General features: G+C 42.3%; 1 protein-coding gene across 1 annotated transcript in view; it reads right to left on the bottom strand.

Annotated features, from left to right (window-relative positions):
• The window catches only part of MDN1 (midasin AAA ATPase 1), a 178,376-nt gene that overhangs the window by 10,224 nt on the left and 147,698 nt on the right, over nucleotides 1-20,454 (bottom strand). The window contains exons 82-95 of the mRNA XM_023742487.1: nucleotides 20,134-20,303; nucleotides 19,142-19,303; nucleotides 17,373-17,510; nucleotides 17,094-17,235; nucleotides 15,024-15,190; nucleotides 14,264-14,416; nucleotides 12,029-12,176; nucleotides 9,688-10,013; nucleotides 9,242-9,403; nucleotides 7,635-7,736; nucleotides 6,732-6,933; nucleotides 5,192-5,362; nucleotides 3,887-4,050; nucleotides 3,077-3,166 (exon numbers count right to left, since the gene is read on the bottom strand). Coding sequence (XP_023598255.1) covers nucleotides 3,077-3,166; nucleotides 3,887-4,050; nucleotides 5,192-5,362; nucleotides 6,732-6,933; nucleotides 7,635-7,736; nucleotides 9,242-9,403; nucleotides 9,688-10,013; nucleotides 12,029-12,176; nucleotides 14,264-14,416; nucleotides 15,024-15,190; nucleotides 17,094-17,235; nucleotides 17,373-17,510; nucleotides 19,142-19,303; nucleotides 20,134-20,303 — 2,297 coding nt within the window. The remainder of the gene's footprint in view (nucleotides 1-3,076; nucleotides 3,167-3,886; nucleotides 4,051-5,191; nucleotides 5,363-6,731; nucleotides 6,934-7,634; nucleotides 7,737-9,241; nucleotides 9,404-9,687; nucleotides 10,014-12,028; nucleotides 12,177-14,263; nucleotides 14,417-15,023; nucleotides 15,191-17,093; nucleotides 17,236-17,372; nucleotides 17,511-19,141; nucleotides 19,304-20,133; nucleotides 20,304-20,454) is intronic.

The raw sequence follows: 20,454 nt of genomic DNA, 5'->3' as shown, positions 1-20,454 counted from the left end.
ACAAAGAGAAGTTTATTTCGTTACAGTAAAGTAGGCTAAAAGTCCAAATTCAGGGTGTCAGCTCCAGGGGAAGGCTTTCTCTCTCTGTCGGCCTTCTTATCAATGTTCCCCCAGACTAGGAGCTTCTCCGTGCGGGGATCCTGGGTCCAAAGGACACGCTCTGCTCCTGGCACTGCTTTCTTGGTGGTATAAGGTCCCCCTGTCTCTCTGCTCACTTCTCTCTTTTATATCTCAACAGATTACCTCAGGACACAATCCAATCTTGTAGACTGAGTCCTGCCTTACTAATACAACTGCCACCCATCCTCCCTCATTAACATCATAGAAGCAGGATTTACAACATGCAGGAAAATCACACAATACCAAAAATCATGGCCCGGCCAAACTGATACACACATTTTTTTGGGGAACATAATTCAATCCATGATAGCACCCAACAACAGGGCTCCAAAATACATAAACTCTAACAGCACTGAAAAGAGAGACAGACAGCTCTACAATAGTAGTAGAAGTCTTAAACACACTACTTTTGGTGAAGGACAGAACATCCAGAAAGAAGCTCAACAAAGACACAGAAGACCTAAATGCTACAATCAGCCAAATTGATCTCAGAGACATATACCGAACACTTCACCCAACAGCAGCCAAGTATACTTTCTTTTCCAACACACATGGAACATTCTCCAGAACAGACCACATACTAGGCCATAAAGCACGCCTTAACAAAATCCAAAGCACTGAAATATTACAAAGCATCTTTTCTCACCATAAAGCCATAAAAGTAGAAACCAACAACAGAAAAAGCAAGGAAAAAAAATCAAACACATGGAAACTGAACAACACCTTGTTCAAAAACTACTGCGTTATAGAAGAAATTAAGGATGGAATAAAGAAATGCACAGAATCAAACGAGAATGAAAACACATCCTACCAGAACGTTTGGGACACAGCAAAAGCAGTGCCCAGAGGTCAGTTTATAGCAATAAATGCACGCATCCAAAAAGAAGAAAGGACCATAATCAAAACATTAACCCTACAACTGGAACAAGTAGAAAGAGAGCAGCAAAGGAAGCCCTCATGTGCCAGAATGAAGGAAATAATAAGAATTAGAGCAGAATTAAATGAAATAGAGAATAGAAAAACAACTGAAAGAGTTAACAAGTCCAAAGCTGGTTCTTTGAAAAGATCGACAAAACTGATAAACCACTGGTAAAACTGACAAGAAAAAGAGGAGAGGAAGCAGATAACCCGTATAAGAAATGAGATGGAGGATATCACAACAGATCCAACTGAAATTAAAAGAATCATGACAGAATACTATGAAAAAGTGTACTCTAATGAATTTGAAAACCTGGAGGAAATGGACAAATTTCTGGAAACTCACCTACCTACACCTAAACTAACACAAACAGAGGTAGAACAACTAAATAAACCCATAACAAAAGGAGAGATTGAAAAGGTAATTAAAAAACTCCCAACAAAAAAAAAGGCCTGGCTCGGATGGCTTCACTGGAGAATTGTACCAAACTTTCAGAGAAGACTTAACACCACTACTACTAAAGGCATTTCAGAGCATAGAAAAGGATGGAATACTCCCAAACTCATTCTATGAAGCCATATCATCTACAAAGAGTACAAGCACCAGTCAAATGGGGAGAGAGATGTGACTGTGAATTCGACACCAGATCAGCCACTTAATCATGGTCACAGAGAAGCAACATTGACAAGTGACACACTCAGCAATGTGCTTATTTCCTGGTCAGGATTTTTCTGCCAACTGTGGTGGAGCACTCAGTACACACGTGATGGGAACGATGCTGATCTACCCCCGCAACACACACATTTCTTTTTAAGAAAAAAGGAATTTTAATGCAATATCTCAGAGGATCTAAGAAGTGCACTTGAACTGCACAAAGGATGTGGAAGAAGGAAAGCCATTAGGAACTTACTTTCTTCTCAACCTTCCCCACCCAAAGTGGTATATTTTGACTTCTCTGTGTACTTCTCCTTCTCTTCCACTACCATTCTTTGCTCCTCCTGATTTTGATGCTTCTCACTGCTCGTGGTCACCCCAGTTCCTGACACGGCTTCTTAGTTCAAGTTCTAGGAGTGGACAACCTAGAGTGACTGAGTCCTAATTCTAAATTCTTTCTCTTTTAATTGATTAATTAATTTTTATTTATTGTACTTTGGATGAAGGTTTAGAGAGCAAATTGTTTCTCATTAAACAATTAATACATATTGTTTTGTGACACTGGTTGCCAACCCCATGATTTGTCAATACCCTCCCCTTCTCAACCTTGGGTTCCCCATTACCAGCTTTTCTGTCGCTCCTGCCTTCTAGTTCTTGCCCCTGGGCTGATGTGCCCATTTAGTTTCGTTTTGTTTTATGGGCCTGTCTAATCTTTGGCTGAAGGGTGAACCTCGGGAGTGACTTTATTACTGAGCTAAAAGGGTATCTGGGGGCCATACTCTAGGGCTTTCTCCAGTCTGTGTGGGGCGTGTATGTGTTGTTTTTTTTGTGAGTTAGAATTTTTTTCTACATTTTTCTCCAGCTCTGTCCAGGACCCTCTATTGTGATCCCTGTCAGGCGGTGGTGGTAGCCAGGCACCATCTAACTGTGTTGGATTCAGTCTGGTGGAGGCTGTACGCATACATATTTCTGGTTAATCTACACTGCTACATTAAGTCATCCAGCCATAATCCAAGACACTTGAACTGAGGATAACACAGGATAGACTGCTGCTGCTTCCCCCTCCTTCCTTTTCTGGCTGCCTGGTTTTTCAACCCCTGTCACATCTATTCTCACATCCATTACAACCATTACAGAGCCAGCAACAAAACTTAAAAGAACTAAACACATCAGATTCTCTATTGTAATTAAGCTACAGACCTAGAGGCAAAGCAGGCAGAAAGCAATGGATCGTCTTAGGCTTTAGGGTTGTAATTGTGTTCATATGCCCAGTCCCTTTCACAAAGGTAGTGGGAGCTAAGAACCTACGTTTATTGTATCTTCAAAAAAAAAAAAAAAAAAAAAAAAAAAGTCAAGATATTTTATGAAAAACCAGTGACTTACTTCTACTGGGTTTCCAGATTCATGTGGCTGCCATGTCTCCAGCTGTCTCTCCAACTCCTGTCTTAGCTCACTGGGATCTTTTAAAAAGGGCTAAGAAGAAAAAGCCACAGATGAGACAGGGCCCAAGTTGGAATCACCAACTTATTATCACTGGCTGTCTCCTTCCCCATAGGATGAGCTCCAAGTATACAGCCAAATGTTCCTGAGACTCAGAACTTAAGCAAATTTAATGGCACAATGAGAAGATGCCAAATAACCATTCTTCTTCTCATTCTGGAGAAACAACACGGGTAAAGAAAGCCTCTTACATGCATAAATCCACCCCAGCAAACAAAAACAGGAAGAAAATACCCATGAAGTTATCAATAATGAAAATGTTCTTTGATTAATCTAGACTGCCACTAAGTCAAACTATTAGGGGAAAGAACTCAGTTATACTGCCCTTCCTAAATGCTGGCAGTACTTAACCATCATAAACTGTTAATTTTCCTGAAGGCCCCCCACACAAGGACAGTCTCCAGTAAGATGAGTGGACAGGAGAATGGGAGGCCTGAGGACCGTCATGCCATTACACACAAGTCAGGGCACTGATCACTCCTCGCTGTGACCCTGGGGCTAACTGTGGGAACAGTGTCATCTGCTTAGACAGCACCTGTCACATCAACAGTACTCCTAAAAATTTTGAGGAGGACATTATAGCCTAAAACAACCAGATGGTCCACAAAGTTCTAAACATAAAGGTTTAAAAAGCAATTCAAAATTTACATTTTATAAACTTATTGAAGCAGTAATTTGTGAAAGTTCTAGTACCTGGAGAATCCTGTCCATCAGGAACTGATGGGCTGTGTGAATGGTCGAGTCTCTGCTTCTCTCGGGTTTCTCATTCTCTGTCTCCTTGAGGGATTTGTCTGTCCCGGGGTTTCGATCCTCCTCTGTTTTAATGCTTTGGGCCTTCATCTCCATCTCATCAACACCTATTTTCATACAAGTATATAGTTTTACTTATTATAGTATTAACATAAAAACTGAGCCTTCTCTATTGCCAGTCAATCCTAACAATTGATGATGGATCAAACTTTGCTCATTTACTACCTAACACATTTTCAATAGTGATTCTATGTGTTCCGTCTCCTTCAGACAGCCACTGTGGATCCTTATTCCCTTAACTTCCCCTCCTCTCCACTCGCAGGTGGAGCTGAAGGCAGCTCTTCTGGGGAGGGGAATAGAGCGCAGGCTGTTGTTTATTCTAACAAGGCCTGAAACTATGTGATTCTTTAAACTATGTGAATGTATAAAAATAAAAACTAAAATAAATAAAACTATAGCTCTATTTTACGGATAAGGAAACTGAGGCAAAGAAAAGACGAATAATTTGCCTCAATCTGTGAAGCTGGTAAGAGGCAATGCCTGGATTTGAATCTGGTGCTGTCCAGTAACAGAGCTATGCTTCCCCACTGTCATATAATGGCAACTGTGTCAACACCCCTGAGAGACAGGAATGGGGCAGAAGAAAAAGGCTTTGAATTTGGCAGGCATTTTCTGCATTTATTTCAATGAAAATACAGCTGTTTTTTAAAGTGCTGAATTCTTGTCTTTTTTAAATAAACTGCCTAGTAATAGCACTTGGTCAACACTGAAATGGAAACTGGATGTAAGAAGTTTTATTACTTTTTCACATACATTTTCCCTATCCTATTTCTTTTAATACTTTACTGTATTTTATGCTAATACTGTATACTTTTATGTAACCGAAAACATCTTTTCTTTAAGAACATTATCACAGCTGGGATAAATGTTCTATTCTGTTTTCTTCTACATATTTTAAAAAGACTGATGTATTTTGTCTAAAACACAAGTTCTGAGGCTTCCTTGAAGGATGGAGTCCAGCAATACCACCCCAACATCCCCTACCCCACCCCTTGCTGCTTCCAAACAAAAATAGTGAACTCTTGATACTCCATTTAGATAAAAAACACTAAGCCTTGCAGTCAGCAGGGTAAAATATACCTAAGCCATGGGTTAGGACACAGAAGAGATAAGATAGACTACAGGACAAGAGAAATGACTTCTCTCGGTCAGAGAGTTCAGGTGGGATTTGTTCACAGTAGGACTCACCAGGGCCTGCTGTGGTCCCTGACTTGACCTCCTCTGGCTTCAGCTGATCCGTGTTTACTGCTTTGAGCTCCTCCTGTTCCTCTGTGTCCATGAGGGCATCCTCTATGCCCTCCTCTTCCTGATCCTTGCTGGGGGCTTTTGCAGACTGCTGCTGCTCCTTGCTGGCCACATCTGCCAACAAAACACACACACAGTTTAGGTCTTTGCAGAAGAAAGTAACGATGGGTGAGCTATGGTTCTGTCATTTCTAATTCTCCTAATGTCAGTTCTGCCACTGACCAGCTACGTGGCTTGGACACAATGCTTGGCTTGTCTGTGCCCAAGATTTCCACTGACCTATTGATGTAACTGCCCATTCCCTACCTCCCACAGAAGCTAAGAGGATAAAGTGTAACTATAAATGTGACAGGACTACAGAAATAGGGTGGTTAACTGGGTTTCTGTTGCTATGGCCAGAAGAGTGAACCAGAACAAACAGGCTGGGAACATGGCTCATGGCAGCTACAGGAAGTGTCCTCCATTACCAGCTTGTGCGTAGGTAACCTGTAGTGATTAAGGACACAGCAGGGGCCTAGAAAGACTGACATGGGAATCCTAGCATCATTGTCTTAGACAAGTTCTTATACTGCTTTGGCCTCAGTGTGCCCCTCTGTAAAATGGAGATAGCCTAGCTCATAGGATTACTGGAGGAATCACAATTTCAGGCAGCAAAGGCTCACAACAGTCTTTGTCACAAAGTAAAAGCTCAACACATGGTAACTCTTATTATTATTGCTTTTCCCAAACCAAACCCGCTGTGGTCAAGTAGATTCCGTCTCATAGTGACCCTACAGGGCAGAGTAGAACTACCCCATAGGGTTTCCAAGGCTGTAAATCTTTATGGAAGCAGATTGCCACATCTTTCTCCTGCAGAGCAGCTGGTGGGTTCAAACCACTGACCTTTCAGTTAGCAGCTGAGTGCTTTAACTACTGTGCCATCAGGGCTCCTCTTATTGCTTTTACTTTTTAAAAATATGGGAAAGGGAGAGAAAAAAAGCAATCCAGGGCAGAATAATCATTTTTGTACCTCTACATGAGGTTGATACTATCAACACTACTTGACATATTAGGAATAAAACTGTACAAAGTAACCAAGAGAACTGAGGAGAGACTGACTGACAACTACCTCCCTACCTTCCTACGCTGACATTTGTTCCTTCTCTTTTCATGTATGGGGAAAAACAAAATACTTCATGTTTGCAGCTCCTGCCATGGCAGGGACTCACCTGAAGGTGACTATGCAGAAATGTTCAGGGCTAAGGAACCCAGAGATTGGCGCTGGGTTTCAATGTGGTCAACTTTACCAAGGATATTTAAAGGGCTTACATTAAAACCAGCTCCCCCTGAGCATTTACACTTGGCTGTGGATACTCCATAGCAAAACCAAATTGTATTTCTGCATATTTCCTATTAGAGAAAAAATAATTTAAAAAGCCATTTCTTCTCCCTCCTCATATAATTCTGTAATAACACCTGGCAGGAACACAATCACGCGTAATACCATAGGTCTGTGCATCGTAAGCGTCGCTGCCTTGTTGAATGTGCTCAAAGGCATCCGCTTCCTCCACCTGGGCCTGGGGCTGGGCTGGCCCCTGCTCAGCATGGCTGTCTGAATCCATGGTCTTCAGCCTCTTATGCACACGCTCATTGTGATCACCCATGGAGCGCTCATTGTCAGCCTGCCCAGGTTTTCTCTTAAAACTCTGTAGGCAATGCAAGGAAACTCATGAGAGCCTTATCTCTAGTAGCAGAAGACTAACCTAGTGTCCATCCATAGGAGGATGGCAAATATATTAGGTGCGGTCATACAAGCATGTCATAAAATGCAGCCATTAACAAGAATGGGGCAGATCTATAATTACACAAAACAATCTCTATGATATGCTTTTATGTCTGAAATAAAGGCAAGGAAGGAAAGAAACACACTCACACACGTAAGTGCACATATGAACATACACATCTACACATGTTACATATGCAGAAAATCTCTCTAAAAGGAAACACAAGGAACTGGTAGCACCAATTTGCTCTAGGCAGGGTCCCTTGGGTGGCTGAGGGACAGGGATGTGGGGGATGATTTTCAGCAGACAGGTTTTTATTCTAATCTTGTATCATATGCATGAATTAACCCCCATTCAAAAAACTTAACTAATGTTTAAAAAGCAGAACACTGTGGACAGTGAGCACAGCTCCTGGCTGCTGGGCTCCATAACAAGAACATGGGCATGCAGGAAAGAAGCCTGAGATGGTTCCAAGGAAAGCCCCCAAGGTCAGGTCTGCTCACTAAGGTTGCCACCTGCCTGTGGGACAGGAAAGGCCCGGAGTGTGGCTTTTCTCCCACTATGTTTAGCACATCTGTTTCTACAGGCAGCCTTCACCTAAGTTTACCTGAAGAGTGACAAACCTGTGTGTTTTTCCTGGTGTGCTTCTGGGAGGCCAACCGGGCGACAAAGTTGGATTCATGGCCTTCTGCCTGGTTTGCATCTGCGGCTCCACTCCCATGTTCCTATGAAATCCAAACCATAAAAGAATGAGGGTGGAAGAAGCTAATACAAGCACCTGGTTGCTGTGCCATGTTGCTCCAACTTCTCCATTACTCTCATCTCAGAGTCACATAATCACACCTGTCTCCCTGCCCATTCTGGAATCCTCCACCACCAAGGCCTGGCCTGTGGGCAGAAACAGCGGAGTCTAGACCAGGGCAGAGAGCTGGGGCTATGGTACCTCTCAGGTGCCCTTGCTTTACATGGCTGATTAGTTCCTGTTTACAGGAGTGTAATGGCTTGCTTGGAAGACAGGACAGACCTCAATTTGAAACCAAGTTTCACCATCAACCAGTGTACTCTTGAGATTTTCACTTAACTTGGTCTTATTTTCCTCAAATATAAAATGGAGAAAATAACATCATCATCTCTCCCCATAAGGCTACTGTGAGAACTAGCTGAAGCAATGAAAATGCTTAGCATTTAATAGGTGCTCAATAAACGATGGTGGGGGCAGAAGTATAAAAACCAAAACCAAACCCACTGCCGTTGAGCGGATTCTGACCCATAGCAACCCTATGGGACAGAGCAGAACTACCCCCATGGGATTTCCAAGGCTGTAATCTTTATGGGGAGCCCTGGTGGTGCAGTCGTTAGGTCTTTTCTCCCATGGAACGGCTGGTGGGTTCAAACCGCTGACCTTTTGGTTAGCAGCCGAGCACTTAACCACCACCAGGGCTCCCTGGCAGAAGTATAAACAGTTGTTATTACTGATGTGGAAACGGGCTCAAGGAGGCTAAGTGAGATGCCCAGAGTCACCGCTGTCACTAGCAAGTCCTCTGACGTTCAGTGCTCTAACAGCCCAACTTGCAGCCGTATACACAGCACACTAGATAAAGGGATGAAGGAGTGCTTTGTTTTGTGAATCAAAAGGCTCACAAGCCTGGTGAACAGCAAGGAAAAGGAGAGTACTAGGAAAGGCATGGTGCCGCGTGAAGCCTCCATTCATCCTCTCCTTCCTTGGGAGCCTTCTGAAAAATAACTTGACCCTGATTTCCATCGAGAACTATCAGTCTAATACAACTTTTTCTTATAAAGCACATCACTTAAATACAGCCTATAGCAAATATTCTGTGGTTTGTCCTGGGAGGCATATAAAAATAGGTATTCAATCATTTATCAAATAGAAGGTGATCAGCAGTAAAATAAAATAGAAAATTCTACACAGAGTTTAAGCCCAAGCAACCGCAGTCGATTCCAACTCATAGCGACCCTATAGGACAGAGGAGAACTGCCCCATAGGGTCTCCAAGGCTGTAAATCCTTAGAGAAGCAGATTGTTACATCTTTGTCCTGAAGAGCAGCTAGTGGCTTCAAACTGCCGACCTTTCAGTTAACAGCCGAGCACTTAACCACTGTAACACCTGGGCTCCTTACACATAAATCCCACACTGTTAAATAGAACGTGATTTCAAACAGCGAGAAGAGACCCCCAAAGAGGCAGCTGGCATGCATGGAGGGCCCATCACCTCTTTCCCCTGGTCCTTCTCAGACGCGGCCCCGGCCAGCTCCACAGCCTGCTCACTCTGCACGTTCTCCTCCCCGGTCTGCCCGCAAGAGTCATGCTCTTTCCTCTCTGTAGCCTCAGGTACGGGCTCCTCTGCGTCAGGGTTCTCCTCTTCTTCCTCCTGCTTCCGTAGGGAAATACAACACAGCTTTAAATGCTGGGGAAAGGGCATGAACTGGGGGCCTGCAGCAAGCTCTAAGGCCTGCAGCAGGCGGCTGCCTACTCCTCACCCAGGGCATTTGGAGGGAGAGGATCAGCCAGAGAGGGTCTTAAGTGGAAACTCAGAACTCCTTGACAACATCACCAGGTGATGGAGAAGTAGCAACAGAGATTCTAGTGAGGACAAGGTAATTCTCCTCCTCATTATTATTATTTTTAATATAAGAGCAACCAGGCATCCCACAATACCTGAGGCTGAAGACCTTGGTCAGCAGGGATGCCATTCTCTAAACCTTCTTTGTTTGCTTCTTTGTCCTTTTCCTCCAGAGACTGCTGCTCCTCCTCTTCCGAGTTTTCTTCAGGATGATCAGCAGTATTTGTGTCCTGGTCATTAGCTCCTGTGTCCATCTCTTCCTCCCATCCCACCTCGTCATCTTCACCGGGCCGTTCCTCAGGCTCGTGCTGACCCTCACCTTCATTCTGTTCAGCCTCACCTTCTTCATTTATTTCCTCAGCCTCATGACCTGCTTCTTCTGTATCCATTGGCTTTTCTTTTATCTCCAAAGGATTCTCTTCTGGATAAATACAACAAGAAGGAAAAGAGAATTTTAAATACCAATAATATAATTTCCTATGCTGGGAGGGAGTTACACAAGTGATTTGTTTTATTATTCTCTAAACCAGGGGTTGGCAAACCAAGGCCCACGGGACAAATCTGGCCCTCTGCTTCTTTCTGTAAATAACATCTCATTAGAACACAGCCATATCCATTGGTTTACATATAGCCTCTGGCTGCTTTCACACCACAACAACCGAATTGAATGGTTGTGCCAGAGACCTTACGGCCTGCAGTGCCTAAAGTATTTATCCAGCCCTTTACAGAAAAAATTTGCCTACTCTTGCTCTAAACCATGTCATTAAAAACAGAAAATAAAGGAAAGAAAAAAGCAATTGTTTAGATGTATTTCACTAAAACAAGCACAACAGAAAAAATTTACACTAAACACAGGAAATGGTAGTCTAATGTTGGATTATCATGACGAACAATCAGGTACATCATTATTGCACAGAGAAAATATAATCCACAGTTCTACTCTGTCCTATAGGGTCCCTGTGAGTCAGCACCTAACAACATTCTGGACACTTCAGAAATCAAAGTTACTTTGTTAAAAAGCAATTCTTTAAAATAATTGCGCCATAGTTTATTTACACAATAGCTTAAGATGGACCTGTATGTTTTTCTAGGGCAGACAGCTTATTACACTCTAAATGCATTTTAATTTTCTTAAGTTTATGCTTGTTTAGTTGTTGAATTTAATTCAGGGTTGATGTTAATGCCCTGTGGAAGTAAATACAGTGACATCAGATTCCAAAATCACATGGTAATGGAATGGCCCATCAGAAGCAACAACTTATACTATTAGACTATAATTAAAAATAAACTATAGATTCAAAGAGGGGAGACTGTTCTGAGCATGAGGAAAACCTATATCAAATCATTAACCGAATGGCTCTGGTTAAATAGTAAGCAAAGACAAATTTATTTTTAGTTACTAAATAATTCAAATATGGAAAAATTTTTTTTAATGAAACATGATACCCCTATACTCACCTCCTAAATTTAACAGATGTTAATATTTTGCCATGTTTGGATCAAATTTCTGTCACTGTTCTTAAGAAATAAAAGGTCCCAGATGCAGCTACCTAAATGCTGGATGCGTTCTTCCTCCTCCCTTCTTACTGCCTCAGAGGTCACCATAACCTGAAGTTGTGTACTATTGCTCTGCATGTTTTTATACATTTGATGTATCCATAAATAACATATAGTATCCTTGTTACTAAATTTTTATATAAATGGTATATCTTATTTATGCCTTCCCCCACATGGTGTTTTTTTAAAAAGAATTTTTTTTAAAGGACTTTTCTAAATATGTCACTTGGAGTCACTGAGCTGAGCAGAGTTAGGCCAGCTAAACCTTTCTGTCTGGTTAACCACTGTGAAGGTCAGTCTTCTATTACAGGGGCACCGCCTACAAAATGCTTCCAGCTAATACCAGGTGGTGCTCCCTAGGAGAGTCACTTGGCTGAAGAATGGGTGACAGAGCCACTAGATTACCGCCAGCCATATGATTCTCTTGGGATTATTCAATTGCATTCCCCATTATAATGACTTCATATTTCAAAGAAAACACACAAAACCTGTAAGTGCAAGTTAAGGCTAACCAAATCCCTAAAAAAGCCGTAAGTGGGCCCCATACGAGGCCTGGTAGACACAGCTGCACCATGTTCACGTCAGCCCCTGAGATGGGGCACACTGTTAACGGCTGTGGGGAGACTGAGGCACATGTGTGATGAGGCGCCACCAGGACACAGCAGAGCCAAACACAGGGAGGAAAATGACAGTGGCAAGAGACACCTGCTGGTCGCCGGAGGCCTGTTCAGACGAAAAACTACAATATATTTTTTCAACTGGAAATGAGGTGACCAGATATGATTTATGACCTGGCCATGACAACTGGGCTAGGTCTCTGATGAGAAATCAGATACTGCTCATTTTCAATGAGTTCCAACTGGTCCCTGAAAGACGTACCTTCTCCATCCTCATTGTCTGTGTCCTCATCGCCATTCTTGTCTTCACTATCCAGGTTCAAGTCATCTGGAAGGTCCAAGGCCTCAGGTTCTGGCACTTTTTCCTGATTGCCATGGTAAGGGTCCACCTCATTCTCATCATATTCCCTCTTTGGGGAAAGGGAGAGAACAGGAAAAAATTAAAACTTTTTTTAAAAGTAGCATTCAAATACTTAGCTCTGAGTAGTTCTGAGCAAATACAATGTTTCTTCTCTAAATTACCAGCACACACTAATATTTTAGTAGTATTTTTTGACCTTTCATATTACAATTTCAAATTTTACTTTCTGTGCAGACTCTCCAATAAGAAGCACTGTGTCACTTCATCTCAGAAAAGAAACTGAAGCTTTTGAGAAGAAATACAGGAAAGGATCTCAGGATTTAGATTCCAAACTAGGCCATGAGTTCAAATAGCATGAAGACTACTTTGAGTTTACACACAAAAAGAAACAATCTTTGTTTGTTACCAGGCATGGGAGGGGTGGGGAGAAACTAAATAGACAAAAGCTAAGTGGTAACTTTGGTGAAGGCTAAGACAGTACACAATACTGGGGAAGCCAGCACAACTTACACAAGAAAAGGTCATAGAAGCTCCATAGACACATCCAAACTCCCTGAGGGACTGAATTGCTGGGCGCAGGGCTGAGGGGACCATGGTCTCGGGGAACATCTGGCTCAATTGGCATAACACAGTTTATAAAGACAATGCTCTACATTCTACCTTGGCGAGTAGCGTCTGGGGTCTTAAATGCCTGTGAGCAGCCATCTAAGATACTCCACTGGTCTCACCCCTTCAGGAGCAAGGGAGAATGAAGAAAACAGGATACAAGAGAAAGATTAGTCCACAGGACTAATGGACCACGGCTGCCAGGGCCTCTACCAGACTGAGTCCAGTACAGCTAGATGGTGCCCGGCTACCACCACCGACTGCTCTGACCGGGATCACAACAGAGGGTCCTGGAAAGAGCTGGAGAAGGATGTAGAACAAAATTCTAACTCATAAAAAAAGACCAGATTTACTGGCCTGACAGACTGGAGAAATCCCAAGAGTATGGCCCCCGGACACCCTTTTAGCTCAGTGGTGAAGTCACTCCCAAGATTCACCATTTAGCCGGGAATTGGACAGCCCCATAAAACAAAACGGGACTAATGAGGCACAGGGACAAGGACCAGAAGGCAAAAGGGGACAGGAAAGCTGGTGATAGGGAACTCAAGGTTGAGTAAGGACAGTGTTGACATGTCATGGGGTTGTTAACCATTGTCACAGGGCAATATGTGTACTAACTGTTTAATGAGAAACTATTCTGTAAACCTTCATCTAAGGTACAAAAAAAAAAAAAGAATTATCTATGTGAGATCAAACTGACAACAGCAACTCAAAAGGTTTGATGGGAAGCCTAGGGGGCAGTGAGTTGAAGATAATGGTGACGGAATAATTTGGAAAAGGATAGTGACACTAGCAGCACAACTGGAAGAATGTAATCGATGTCACTGAATTGTACACATAAAAACTTTTGAAATGGTGTAACTTTGGCTATGTATATTTTCACTAAAAAAAAAAGTCCTCCAAGGTTGAGAAGGGAGAGTGTTGACATGTCATGAGGTTGTTAACCAATGTCATAAAACAATATGTGTACTGACTGTTTAATGAGAAACTATTAGTTCTGTAAACCTTCATCTAAAGTACAATTAAAAAAAAAAAAGACTCTACTTTGTCAGTAACCAATAGTAAGGTATTTTATGTCCTGCTAAGAGCCTCTGTTACACATTCTTTTACGAGGCAACAGAATATCAATCAGTGAATAGGGAAAAAATGTAAATAGAGTCATGGCAGAAACAAACATTTATGATTTACTGGTGGTTTTACTGATGGTGTCAACACCCACAATCAGGGCAAACACCACTTTCAGGAATATCGAGAAAACACATCGTGGAATCTGCAAGAGGCTTTTATGCACCTGGCATCTAAGAGATGGTCTAAATATGTTATAAGTGGTACCATTTTCAAGCACTCAGTGTCTTGACGTCAGCTGAAAACAGGAGAAGGCATGGTCTCCACTCAAAGAGCCTAAAGCAGCCCTGCCACGAGGCCCAGCTCCGTGAGGCAGGATTCGTACCATCTTCTGCCTTGGGACACCCAGGAGCTAAGCACTACAGCAGCCCTGGGCCTGAGCCAGGGGAGCAGATTAGTCATTACCTCGTCTATTTGTTCGTTAATTTTGTCTTGGCCTTGTCCACCATCATCAGCTTCTGCTTCTTCTTTTTCTTCCTTCTTATCTGGCTGATTTTTATCTTTTTTCAAATTTCCAGCATTCAAGCTGTTATCTTTGGCAACAAGTTCAGGATCTTCCTAAACGTCAGAGAAAGAAATGACACAAAATCATCACACTCAACCTGAGAAGCTTTCACGTGAGAAGACTGCCTAATATAGCTCTCAGACGTGTATAATTTCCACCATTTCGGTCTATCCCATGGAAATATCCAGCTGACAGGGTGCTGTCCATGACCTGGAAGAACAGTCTGGGTCTGCCCAGATAGCAGCAGTAATGGCAGGTGTGTGAGCAGTGGAGCAAGCCTGAGAATTAGCTGCATCACACTGGGCTACTGCAGTCTTACACCCAGCCCTGCGTTCCCTTGTGCTGGGAGCTGGGGGAGTTCAGCAGCCCGTAGCAGAATCAGCTCAGAGCATCTGTACTAGTCTTCTTAACTTCTCTCCTCCACTGCACATGGGATGACCCAGGTCAGACTACTCTTTTAGCTCTGAATACACACAAGAGAAAATAAAAAATGGTATAGGAAAAGGGAAATGCAAGAAAGAGAAGGAAAAAAATAAAGATGGGGAAAAAAAACAAGAAAAACAGCAGTAAATTACTTATCAGCAGAAGTAAGTGGTAGTGGTGGGAAGACTACCTCTTTTACAGCCTAACACTTGGAATGGGGGGGAGTCTTTTAATTACCTCATCCATTCCTGGTCCTGTTTCTTCAGTTTTACTGTCGTCTTCCTCCTCCTCATCATCATCACCCCAAAGCCTCTCATCTAGTTTGTCAGCTTCCTCGCCATTGAGATCACCCATCTGTTTGTCCAGGTCTCCGCCCTCACTATCTGATTTCTCATCATCCTCTTCTGAAAAGGGAAGACACTAAGCTTTAGTCAGGCAGGTTCCCAAGCCTAGTATGTGGGAGAGGCCTGAACCCACTCTCTGCAAGTGTCCTGCCTGGGATTTCTTTGTGTGTGTGTGCTTTATGTGAAAGTTTACAGCTCAAGTTAATTTCTCATTCAAAATTTTATACACACATTGTTTTGTGACATTGGTTGCAATCCTCACAATGTGACAGCACTCTCCCCCTTTCCTCCCCGGGTTCCTTGTGTCCATTCATCCAGTTCCTGTCCCTTCCTGCCTTCTCATCTTGCTTTTGGACAGGAGTTGCCCATTTGATCTCGTATATTTGACTGAACAAAGAAGCACATACTTCATGTGTGTTATTTTTTTTTATAGGCCTGTCTAATCTTTGTCTGAAATGTGGACTTTGGGAGTGGTTTCAGTTATGAGTTGGCAGAGTGTCCGGGGGCCATAGCCTCGGGGGTTCCTCCAGTCTCTATCAGACCAGTAAGTCAGTCTGGTCTTTTTTCGTGAATTTGAATTCTGTTCTACATTCTTCTCCTGTTCTGTCCGGGACTCTTTGTTGTGAATCCCCGTCAGAGTGTTGGTGGAGGTAGCCTAGCATCATCTAGTTCTTCTGGGCTCAGGCTAGTGGAGTCTCTCTGGTTCATGTGCTTGGGATTTTTTTGCTTGCTTCTACAGAATACCCTACGGGCAGGTGCCTTTACACCTAGTAGTCTACTATGTTTTGCAAACTGTCTGGGTGAACATTCAAGTCTGCAATGTGTTTATAGATAGGAAAGAGAGGCTGTCAGAATGTCCGGTTCTGGTGCTGTGGGAATACTCATTATGGGACTTGGCAACTTCACTTGGCTTTAGTTTTCTATCTATGAAATGATGGAGTTGGACTGGATGATTCCCAAGGTTCTTCCCCCAGCTTTAATAGTCTATGGTTTTATCCAACATCTTAAATCATGCCCCTCTCAATTAATCAGAATTCTCTTTTGTCTTTACTTAGGGTTTACTTTTCCAAAGGTTATTTCCTTATGCTGCTTAGGCAGGTGTACATCTTCTACTGAGGTAAGCTTTCATTTCTGCAAGATCTTTGCTAAAAATAAGATACTATCTCTCAAGTTAAGCTTTGGACAGAAATTTGGGGTATTGCTGAATTCTGACACAAACATATGACAGATGATTATGTGCTTTAAGAAATAATAAAAAACCCACTGGCGTCGAGTCAATTCTGACTCATAGCGACCCTAAGGGACAGAGTAGAACTGCCCCAGACTTTCCAAGGTAATGGTCTCAGATAATTTTAATGACAAGTAATATAACAATTAATAATATGTTAAAAAGGAGACTACAGAACTGTATATGATCTGTGTGTACACATATGTAATAAATGAAAAGAAATCTACCAAAATTTATTATTATTTGCATGGCAGATCTCAGGGTGACCTACTTCTTCCCTACATTTTTGTTCCAAATGTTTTACAACAAATGTCTACAACTTTTGTGATTAGGAAAAAAAATATTAAAAAAAAATTTAACCAAACAATTTGCTTTTGAATTGACAGCCCAGCTGTTATTGACTCCTTGCTCTTTCTGGCTCCCCTACTAAGCCACTACATCTAGCACATGAGGCAGCCAAAACATGCATAGGCCAATGTTTTGGTTTACTCAGGGGAAAAGAATCTTCAAGACTAACTATAGCCATTTGCCTCAGTGGAGGTGGTGATGGCTTATGCATATGCTCACTGTGGTTTATTTGCAGTTATGCAGTTATGTAGTTACAATCAACTTGTCCCAACAGATTATAGTAGGCTCCTTATTGGGAACATGTAATAAAACATTTCCTAAATAAAACCTTTATTTTTCAAAAACAAGAACGAAGTGACAGATAATCTATGTTATTAAACCTCAAACCTTGTTCTTCAAGCTCCCCATCATGCATTTTCCCATCAAAGTCTTCTGACATCTCAATGGCATTATCCTCGCCCTTAATATCAGATTTTGAGTTTGGATCCTCTTTATCCTTTTCTTGACCCTTCTGAAATGTATCTTCCGCCTATATCAAAAAGCATTATAGAAAACACACATGAACACTCTCCTAATGTATACGCCTAATTTAAATATGGAAAAGAAAGTGATCAGTCTGTTAGGTTCTGTACACTGCATACATATTTCATACACGTAAAAACGTACCTGCTCTTCATTTTCTATCTGGTCACTCACATCCTTCATGCCCTCGCCTTCTCCAACTCCACCTCCCTCATAGTCGTGGAACTCTGTTGCTCCTTCTCCAGCTGAATCTTCCATAAATTCTTTGGGCAGGCAAAATCCCTTCAAAAAATGGAGTGAGCGGTTAGGTACAAAAGCAATAAAAAGAGGGATTTCCTTTCCAGTGCTGCCACTGGAAAAAAGAAAACTTAAACAGATGCTTAATTCTTTTTCTGGCTGAGTATCTTAAATCCACTGGAAGCATAGTAGGCCTCTGACATCCTTTTCCTCCTAAGTGATAACAGTTGTTTCCAAGTTTGACATCGACCTAATATATGAGGTTCTGACTTGTAGAGAGGCCTCTGGTGTGTGGTAATTCATCATTTTGCCAAGACAAAAATTCGAATCAAGTACACTAAAAGGACAGTTCATTTAAAAACAAGTCACTGAGTGAAGGCAGAACCTCCCACTGTCTCAATCCCAAAGGGGTTTTGTCTTTCTTTATTCACTTCTCAAATCAGTCCTCCTGAGAGCAGAGGAGAAAGACAGAGCAAGAACATGTAACCAACCCCGAATGTACAGAGCTTGAAACAGATACAAGTGGGAAATTTCATTTTTACTTTAAAAACTGAAGAAAACGTTGTGTAATCCTCCCCAAATAAAATCATGTTAGTTTTAATTATTAAAAACAAAACAACAACAACAAAAAACGCCCTCCCCCAACTCTTGAAGTAAACCTATCACTCTAAGCAGACATAGCATGTTTGGCCTCTGGCTGTTTGTTGCCAAGGCACTTGGCACACTGACAAAACACAGGAGGAATGCAGGCTGAAGAACACTGTCATACACAGGAACATCTGTGAAGTGTAACAAAGCTGTATGATGTCGAAAACAGCCTGTAGAAAACAGAAGTAGGTAAGTCGGGCCTTTCTTTCATGGTGCCGCTGGATGAGTATGAACCATCAACCTTTAGGCTTGTAGCCGAGTGCAAACTGTTTGTGCCACCCAGAGACCTTCTATTGTACTTAGAGTTGCAGAAACTCTTAGAATACTAAGGAAGTAAAAAACAAACAAAAACCAACATACTCAATTGAAAATGGTTCTTGCAAATATGCTATGGAGTGTAGGCAGATCTCATTTCACAAATGAGAAAACTCAGGCTCAGAGAGGTTAAGTGACTAACTCAGGATACTAGAGCTGGACACCCCTATGATTGGCCTTACCACACCATGTTGGGTTCAGTGTATTTGACTGTCTCCTGCTCCTGAATTTCAAGGGTCTACAATCTCCACAACCTCAGTGCTTCTCACAGTACTGAGTACATGGCTAAATGAACAATTTTCCTATAAAAGAAAAACCCTCCTCATAGCACTAAATCCCTAGTACCATTTAATCATAATTACACATAAATGGTTTAAAGAACACTCAATAGCCTTTTAAGGATTTATCCTACACGTCTAGCTGAGAGCTATCTGAAGAAGGTTTCAAACTGGGGACAGGGAGGGAAAGGTGTGTTAATAGACAGCAGCAGCCTTTAGACAGTATCTGGGTTCCAGGGAACTCAGTGGGTCTGCAGGTTCCAAGGCTGCAGTGAAAACATGCTTATATATAGGCACCAGACAAAGCCCAAAAGAACCACAGGAAACCTCCTGCTATTTTGTGAAGGTTCAAAATAGAAGCCCATCAAACCAAAACACTATGAATATTGAATATTTAGGTTTCTGCGGAGGGGACTCCGAGTGAACGATCCTTACCTTCTGGGCAAGCTCCGTAAAGACCTGGGCAAGCACAGAGAGCAGCTTAGCGGTGCCACGGTGAGTTGCCAAAGACATGGTCAGGAAGAAGAGGATGAGGTCCGAGTACCTGGAGAGCATGGGCACCAGGCACACCAACAAGCAGCAGGGTTGGCTGAAGACCTAGAGGCAAAACAGGACCACAAAACCTGCTCACACTGTTGAACGGGCACAGGGTTTCCTTCTGGGGTGATGACAATGTTCTGGAACTAGATAATAGTGATGGCTGTATGAAGTAGATAATAGTGATGGCTGTACAACACTGTGAATCTACTAAATGTCACCAGTGGTAAATTTTATGTGTATTTACCCCCATCCACCTATCCAAAAAACAACCCTGCTTGCTGAGATTTCTTCCTTGTTCACACGAACCTTCATAGAAGTGCAATTTAAGGTCTTGGTCACTGAAGTCTCATTTAGTTTACAAGGTGTTTTTGGTCTGTTTGCTTAAGTAAAATGTTTACATGTAAATTCTACTGGGAAATTAAAGTTGTCATTGGAGGCAATGCTACAGAATAAAATACAAAGAATTACAAAACGAGTCCCTTCCCTGGACTTATCACGGAGATGCCGACTTCCTGCTCTGCTAGCTCACTGTGAAGAAAGCGGTGTCTGCAGAGGATGGCTGGTAAGCTTTGGTTAGTGGCAGCAGCACTCACCGGTAACATCAAACACCTGGTGTTGGTGACTAGGCTATGAAAGAATCCTAAGATAATGGATCGCTATCATTTGTGCACCTGTGCATCTAACAGTCATAACCCTTAGCTAGCAAACTCCATGCTTTTCGAAGCTTGTCACCAACATTTTCATATACAAATAGATCAAATTCTTAGTGATTGTGGCTCAGGCCTGCTGGGACCCATCCACGTGGAGCAAGGTGAAGCCCATTCTGCCTTTCTTTGTTCAGCCCACTCTGGACAGCAAGAAGCTTGTAAAGAATGGTGGTTAGTTACCGTGTGCTTTGCTGCTGTGCCGTCCTCTCCATATGACTTCAGCCTCTCCAACAACTCTGAGACAGTGGAAATTATCTTCTGCACATGCAATGTGCCCACATCAGCCCAGAAGTCATCATCTAGGAGTTTTGATAGACGTCCAGATTGCAGTCTCTCAAAGGCTGATGCCTCTTTAATTCACAGAGAAGAACATCATGAAGAATAACAGAAAATAAACTCTTTCACCTCCATCCATGCACAGTCATCTATTTCCAACATCTGTCCTTAAGTATTTAGCCACGGAAATAAACTATCGAATAAAAATAAATAAATCAGTTATGA

This window comes from Trichechus manatus, unplaced genomic scaffold (genome assembly GCF_000243295.1).
Source record: "Trichechus manatus latirostris isolate Lorelei unplaced genomic scaffold, TriManLat1.0 scaffold00211, whole genome shotgun sequence".
NCBI classification, from domain to species: domain Eukaryota; kingdom Metazoa; phylum Chordata; class Mammalia; order Sirenia; family Trichechidae; genus Trichechus; species Trichechus manatus.
This window is presented reverse-complemented; position numbering and strand designations above follow the sequence as displayed.